Source organism: Rattus norvegicus, chromosome 15, assembly GCF_021556685.1.
Source record: "Rattus norvegicus strain SHRSP/BbbUtx chromosome 15, alternate assembly SHRSP_T2T, whole genome shotgun sequence".
Classification (NCBI taxonomy): Eukaryota; Metazoa; Chordata; class Mammalia; order Rodentia; family Muridae; genus Rattus; species Rattus norvegicus.
Genome location: NC_141548.1, coordinates 33,420,948 through 33,428,892, shown reverse-complemented (window position 1 = coordinate 33,428,892; position 7,945 = coordinate 33,420,948). Strand labels below are relative to the sequence as shown.

General features: G+C 44.7%; 1 protein-coding gene across 1 annotated transcript; it reads right to left on the bottom strand.

Moving 5' to 3' along the window:
• Window positions 1-4,667: 4,667 nt before the first annotated feature.
• Mcpt1l3 (mast cell protease 1-like 3) lies at window positions 4,668-7,175 on the bottom strand. Its single transcript, NM_001408725.1, has 5 exons — window positions 7,089-7,175; window positions 6,427-6,577; window positions 5,774-5,909; window positions 5,310-5,570; window positions 4,668-4,917 (listed from the first exon to the last, which is right to left on the bottom strand). Exons 1-5 carry the CDS (start codon window positions 7,141-7,143, stop codon window positions 4,771-4,773), a joined length of 750 nt encoding a protein of 249 aa, NP_001395654.1. The 5' UTR covers window positions 7,144-7,175; the 3' UTR covers window positions 4,668-4,770.
• Window positions 7,176-7,945: the final 770 nt, after the last annotated feature.

The following is a 7,945-nucleotide window of genomic DNA, read 5'->3' as shown; positions in this document are numbered from 1 at the left end:
AGATGCTGGTGAGGATGCGGAGAAAGAGGAACACTCCTCCATTGTTGGTGGGATTGCAGACTGCTAAAACCATTCTGGAAATCAGTCTGGAGGTTCCTCAGAAAATTGGACACTGAACTGCCTGAAGATCCAGCTATACCTCTCTTGGGCATATACCCACAAGATGCCCCAACATATAAAAAAGACAAGTGCTCCACTATGTTCATCGCAGCCTTATTTATAATAGCCAGAAAATGGAAAGAACCCACATGCCCTTCAACAGAGGAATGGATACAGAAAATGTGGTACATCTACACAATGGAATATTACTCAGCTATCAAAAACAATGACTTTATGAAATTCGTAGGCAAATGGTTGGAACTGGAAAATATCATCCTGAGTGACGCAATCACAGAAAGACATACATGGTATGCACTCATTGATAAGTGGCTATTAGCCCAAATGCTTGAATTACCCTAGATGCCTAGAACAAATGAAACTCAAGACAGATGATCAAAATGTGAATGCTTCACTCCTTCTTTAAAAGGGGAACAAGAATACCCTTGGCAGGGAATAGAGGCAAAGATTAAAACAGACACAGAAGGATCACCCATCCAGATCCTGCCCCACATGTGGCCCATACATATACAGCCATCCAATTAGACAAGATGGATGATGCAAAGAATTGCAGGGCGACAGGAGCCGAATGTAGATCGCTCCTGAGAGACACAACCAGAATACAGCAAATATAGAGGCGAATGCCAGCAGCAAACCACTGAACTGAGAATAGGACCCCCGTTGAAGGAATCAGAGAAAGAACTGGAAGAGCTTGAAGGGGCTCGAGACCCCATATGTACAACAATGCCAAGCAACCAGAGCTTCCAGGGACTAAGCCACTACCTAAAGACTATACATGGACTGACCCTGGACTCTGACCTCATAGGTAGCAATGAATAGCCTAGTAAGAGCACCAGTGGAAGGGGAAGCCCTGGGTCCTGCTAAGACAGAACCCCCAGTGAACGTGATTGTTGGGGGGAGGGCGGCAATGGGGGAGGATGGGGAGGGGAAAACCCATAAAGAAGGGGAGGGGGAGGGATGAGGGGGATGTTTGCCCGGAAAGCGGGAAGGGGAATAACACTCTAAATGTACATAAGAAATACTCAAGTTAATAAAAAAAAAAGAAAGAAATGGAATGAATAGTTTAATAAAAATGGAAAGAAGAAAGAAAATGGGGGGGGGTAGGTCATAGAGAACTAGGATGCCAGCGCCATAACTTCATGGCCCAGGTCCTCCAGCCTTGGGTTATGCTTCTTGGCTTGGCTCTATATGAGGGAGGAGATAAAGTTCACTTCCCAGCAGGACATCAACCTCATAAACACTCACCCCATGATTTGCCTGCATTCTCTTTTTCTGCTATAATTTCCCAGAATTCTGCTGTCTCTGCTACCTCTCTTGTCTACTTTATATGTTGTGTACTGGAGAGTTCAAATATGCTGTGAAGGTCATGAAGCCAGGAGTGGGATTAGTTACAAAAGAATGGGGGTCGGGAGGAGATCCTGCCTTTATTTAAAGCCAGTGACTGATGAAACCTGCCAATGGTGTTGTGTCAAGGAAGGCATATTAGGTCCCCATCTCAGGGTTACAGTTGGAGGACAAGTTCATTAGAAAGACATTGCGGCAGGACTGTGAAGGATGAGTCGCACTGCATCAGCAGACAGGAAGTGGGACTCTAACACAAACTTGACAACCAGCCTACAGCAAACAACTTCCTCCCATGATGCTGCAACTCTTAGGGTTCTACAACCTTCCAAATGTAGTACCAGTAGGTGCAGACCCAGTGTTCAAAGACATGAGCCATAACAAACTGCTCAAAAGGTTTATCAATTCACAGCATGATATTTTATACAGTATGTGCTCGAAATATCAATCATCTACAACATTGTAAGGCTGTTGGGAAAGCCGGGCTATCACATTGTAGAGTGCATGCAGCTGTGTCAGGGGGAGCTGCCACCCAGGAGGGGTTAATTTCCTCTCTTCCTCCCCCTTTCCCTCTCTTTCCTTCTTTTAGTCCTCTTTCCTTCTACCCTGCTCCCTCCCCTTTCATTTTTTATTAGAGACATGCTTTCATGTAGTCTAGGTTAGCCTTGAACCCCATATGTAGACTAGGCTATGTCTTGAATCCTGCTCCTCCTCCCTGTGCCTCCCAAGAGAAAGGGTTAGAGGTATTTATTATTGTGTCCAGTTTAGAAGACAGTTAATATTGTGATACTAGAAGTAATTTATGTTCAGCTATATTCTGTGCACAAATGTGACTCCAAGCTAACATTTAGTAGCTTTGCATTATACTATGAAAACTTGGCATAGTGGTGTGTAACTTTCATTTTTTTCAAGGCTTACTTTTAATGATGTTTCCTAAACACTTTATCCTCCTTTATAGCTTAACACCCACTAGAGGTAATTGGAAAAAAAAGAATACGGGGAAAGTGGACCTGGTTAGACATACTTCCTTGGAGCAAATCCTATCTTCACTGTTAGAAAATCAGCAGTTCAGTTCACAGGTCAGCCATGGCAGTTAATGCTCACAAACACATTACAGATACACCAGCTCTCCAGTTAGGTAGTGTCAGGAGAGCAGCAGAGGTGGCATGACCTAACAGGAACAGCCAGGCCTCAGTTGAATTGGCATGAGTCAGCAGGAGGGACCAGGACCAACATGAACTCTAGGAAAAGTTCTCAGCTATGCCCCTCTCAAGAAAGAGAAGATCAGCTAAGACTTGAGACCAACAACCACTCCACAACTAGCTCTACAGGCAACCCAAGCTTGCCAAGACAAGCTTCCAGCTCCCTTCACTCCCTTAGGTCCTTTGTATACTCCCTCCAAGCATCATGTGTCCTCCACAGATCTTGCCTCACCACGAGTCTTGCCTCAGCATGTGAGTCTAACTTAAGGAACGTCCACATGATTCTGTTGCAGCTGACATCATTCTGTCCATCAGCCTGGGTGTGCAGATGCAGCAAGAAGACACAGCACTCCAGAAGGTTTTTGGTATGTTTCTCTCTGTTGAGTCCTGACAAATGCAAATCAACTATATAATGTACAGCAGACCAATACACGCATGTCATTAGCGAAAATTCCTTCATCGCATGTCCTTTCAGGTGCTTGCTTTAGCAGAACATCCTTTCACCTGCTCTGCTTCAGAAAAAAATGTTCCTTCACATGTTTGGCCCAATAAAACACCATCCAACAAAACTGACTTTCCAAAGAACACATAAGTTTCCACTTCAGTGGTGCAAACTGCAAGCCTCAGTTGGAGGCTGACATAAGAGGATGGTCCTTGTTCCAGGTCTCCAAGCAAATTCTTATATAAAATAAATCAATACGAAGCAAAATTCAAAACAGGTTTTTGTTTAAAAGTGACACAATGTTACATCCCTTCCTTCCTCAAAATGTTTCTATAGCTACTAAAAGTTTTCATTTGCAAAATAACTGATAAGGAACATCCCTTGGATGGCAGGAGAACAGATGCGGTCAGAGGGTGACACCTACTGCAGGATAGTAATGACCCTGGATTTTAATTGTAAAATATCCTTTTAGATTTCTTTAGTGCTTCCTTCCTCCTGAGTTAGAATAGAGTTTATAGTGAGTCCTGAACTTTGATAGTTCTCTTTACAACTCTACTGTAAAATGCTGAGGCTGGAAACACAGAAGGGAGGCCAGCAGGTCAGGAGAAGGGTCAAGGTGCTGAGCTTCTATTCTGAGGCTGGTACTGGCAATGATTTTTCATATTACAGGAGTCAGAAAGCCATGCCCATCATATTAATCCTCCATGGGGTGGGGGTAGCAAACCTCATGTGTGGTCTCTTCCTCTTCATATTTCACAGAACCCTGTAGTTAAACCATTCTTTCCGTTGACTAAGGACAATGGGGACTTTGACTTGTAAGAGGACAATAGGCCACTTAGAAGTTCACTCAGCTTGGGCATTCTTCTGAAAGGCTGGATCTTTGGGGAAGATGGCAGTTGAATGGGGGTGGTTCAGAAGCAGAGTCACTATGGTAAGTACTAGTGGCATGTTAAGTACTTCAGTGTCTCTTCCCAACACAAGCTAGTTCTACCCTGTGTTGGCTCCTGAAACTGCTGGTGCTCTCCTGCTGTGGCTGCTACAGCCACAGTAATGGTCCAAGGACTTCTGAGGGCAGGCTGTCCTCTAGCTGAAGGTGCAATATTGAAAGGAGGAGGATGGCAAGGTAGGTGGTGAGGACACAAGGATCAATAGCCATGTCTGACCTAGACATGGAATCTACGATGATGTGTGGAAAGATGCAGTGGCTAAGGCATGGGGTTTGTGTCGAGAAGATCTGAGAGACAAGAGGGAGACCATGAGAAGACAGAAGAGTGGAGGAGAAGAACAGAACAGTGTACATTATTCTGAATGTGAAATCTTTCTGTACACAGCCATGCATGTTAGATAATATTCATTAATCCACTGTGGTACACCTTTGCCAGAAAGTCAATTATTCTAGATGGTTAGCATAGAAAGATAGTAACTCAAATCATTTCTTCGTTGTGTTTAGAGAGGGGCAGAGTGATTAGAATCCAGAGTTGAGTCACACAGCTGTTGAAAGTTATGTTTTTATTGAGGTGCTTTACCATCACAGACTTCTCTATCTTTGAGATTGTCTTCGAGACAGCTGGGGACAGTCTAGGGACTGTTTGAGACAGGCTATGTTGAACCCAAAGTGTACCAGATGAGCTCAGGCTTGGAGAGTCTGACTCATGCAGGTCAGGCTTTTCAGCTACTTGCACTTAGGACTATATTAATCCAGGGCACATATGGGGAGATTCGGGTGAAGACTGCAGGGGGCTTTGCATCTTCTCGTCCATGAGATACAATACCATGGGCCACACCAGCACACAGTAGTGGCCCCCCGGAGTCTCCCTAATAAGTAAGAAAAATCAAGGTATGAGCAAATATTGGATTCCCATATACAAGCTCAAAGATAAGTAATCCGGGAATGAGGTACAAGATCCTGGCTGGCTATGGGTCATAGTTAGGAATTTAATGCCTGATTCCCCTCCCTCTGTCCTTGCCCCAGTGCTAACATGTCTCCCTTTACTTCCTTCATGTCTAGTGTCTAGCCATGTGGGAAGGATATAGGAAGGGTTTGGGCACAGGGAGATGAGATGGACAGGGACAATGTCGGTTTCCAGAGCCTTAGGGATTGGAGCTAAGGACACAGGCATTATTCACTGTCATGGGGAGCTGTTTGGCACATTTCCTTCACTGACACTGACTCCTGATGTGGGGAGGAAGAGCAGGTGTGTACTCACCTCATATGGTGATCTCATCCTTCCAGGACTGCCCACACACATCTGGAAATTATAGTCATAATCACTAAAGATTTTACAGGCCTCTACATCCATGATTCTCAATTCAACTTCTCTCAGTGTATATGTATATGAGGTAGGATCTGTCACTCCAGTTTGCCCCCATCCAGCTGCCTGGCACATGGTCCCAGGGTCTATAAAGTCAGAAGGACTGGGCAGAGGAACTACATCCACAGCAGGAGTCAACTCAACTTGTTTTTCAAGCTGTTGAGTAAAGGAGAGAAGGGATGGCAAATCAGAGAAGGATGCTTAGACGTGAGTCCTATCACAGCAGGTTCATAATGACATAGAATTCAGGAGTGGGTTCTGAGGGAAAGGAATGGACAAGAGAGAATTCAATGGACTAGGCCAGGGGGAGAATTAAAGAGGGAGACCTAAATAAAGGAAGGCCAAATAAATGAGGGCACCTTCAGTAACATGATGTCATGAATATTGGAAAAGAAATTGTAATTTTTGTGAATGATTTGCTTTTCGACTTTTAGCTTCTGCTGTGTGGATTCTCGCTTGCTCACGTCATGGGCTCCAAGGGTGACTGTGATTTCTCTGTAGATAGAGAAAGAAGCAATGAAAAGTGGTATGAGGAGAACTCCTTCCAAGGAGAGGGGCACCAGGTTCTTTCTTCTCTATCCCTGGGCACAGCCCAAAGATTAACTTGAGATGGGGGACCCAGGACGAGTGCCACAGGGCTCAGTGAAACACAGAATTGAGAACTCTTCCACACCCCATACCCAGGACTTGCATTCAACTGAACCCCATGGTTTTGCACATGGATGAAAGGCACTCTATATTGAATTACATGCCAGGTCATGTATCATTTCTGCTACCACTAGGACAAGACAAGAGCTGTGATTTTAATACTGACCAGAGTCCTGCTTAAAGCTCAGACCTGTGAGAATGGAAAGGTCACATGAATGATCCAGTGAGTGGCCCTGTGCTTTGTTTTCTGCTCTGTGTTACGAGAGCCCAACTGAAGTTGAAAAGGGCTCAGAGACTTCCCCAAGGATCTGCTGCTCTGTGACTCTGGCTCATGGATGTCTTCACAGGAAGAGACGCCTCTTACCTTCCATTACAGTGTGCAGCAGTCAGCACAAATTGACGGCTTATGAGAAACCCACCACAGAAGGTGACATAACCTTTCTCAGTGGTGATCTTCAGATGGGCCATGTAAGGGCGGGAGTGAGGAATAGACTCCACACCACCAACAATCTCCTCTGGAACAAGGAACACCCAGTCCCCAGTCACAAGCTTGCAGGGTCCCCCAACACAGTACTGACAGAGAAATATGGGGCTAAAGCTGAGCGACTGCTCCAAGCCAACCCCACCACACATGGGGCTCAGGCCCCTCCACAGGTCCTTTGGTCTTTTCTCTCCTGTTGATCTTTCCTCCCCACAGCTCCCTGGCCACCATTATCCTTCATTTCAAAATACAATGACCATTAGTGTTTCTGATGTTCTATTTCCTTTAGGCATATCTTTCCACACTCATCCTGTCTTCCTCAATATTAAGGGAAGGCCAGAGAGGAGGTGCCCATCAGAACAGAGCATTTTGATGAAATGGTGTGATGGGGAAGTAGATTTTCATTCTTCCTTGACCTAGAGATTTCCCCTAGACTATGTCAGTTGAGGATCCTGCCTCATGTTAGGGTCTCTGTTCCTCCAACTAAGAGATTAATGTTGGTTACTGAAAACTAAGAAGTTAGGAAGGATGAAGACCAAACTCACCAGCTCCAGCTCCAGAAGGCAAGACAAGAGCCATCAGGAAGAGCAGGGCCTGCATTGTGCCAGCGGTGCAGCCTGGGGTGAGCTTCTGGTGTGTTCCTGTCCTGGTTCCTGCTTTTATATCTTCAAAGTAGGAGAAAGTAAGCGCTGGAAACCACAGGTCTGGCTTGGACAAACTCTATTTTCCTTATCAGAAATTCTCACGAGTCTGTTCTTTGGTGGCATTGCATCTGTGGCTAGATCTTGAAACTCCTGGATCCCATGATAAGGTGGCAACTGCACCCTTCAAAGAAGCTCCCAGGAGACAGGACAGCAACACAAATGGAGGGGGACCTCAACTGGGGATCATGGAACTGTTCTTGTAAGCATCCAGGTATTCAGACCATTGCTGCTGTGCTCGCTTCAGCAGCACATATACTAAAAATTTGGAACAATACAGAGAGACTTATGCTGCATATGTGTAAAATCTCACCTCTGTCACTGTCACACAAGCACCTGTATCTGTAGTGTATGAACACATTGGGGAGAGGAGGACATTTTATTTACAAGAACTGGTGGTGGGCTGGTTTAGTCTGAAGACTCTTGTTTGTGTTGACCAGTGCAAGGATTTCTCATCTTTATTAAAATAATTGGGAGATGATGGAATGTGACTGTGAGAAATGAAGGTGTTTAGAGAGTGTATTGAATACACAGAGTAGAAGGCATGACCAATACCTTAATGTTCCTAATGGTGTGAACCTTTAAAAGAGTACCTCATATTGTAGTGAACCTTGCCACAAAATTATTTCGTTGTTACTTTATAACTATAATTTTACTACTCTTATGAATTTGAAGGTAAAATATCTAATATTCAGGATATG

Excerpts from the sequence above, each read along its gene's own strand:
- Mcpt1l3 (NM_001408725.1), bottom strand. The coding sequence starts at position 7,143 with ATGCAGGCCCTGCTCTTCCTGATGGCTCTTGTCTTGCCTTCTGGAGCT. Across the intron at positions 6,578-7,088 it reads GCCTTCTGGAGCTGGAGCTG|AGGAGATTGTTGGTGGTGTG; the intron begins GTGAGTTTGGTC and ends TCCTTGTTCCAG. Across the intron at positions 5,571-5,773 it reads ATGACATCATGTTACTGAAG|CTTGAAAAACAAGTTGAGTT; the intron begins GTGCCCTCATTT and ends TTTACTCAACAG.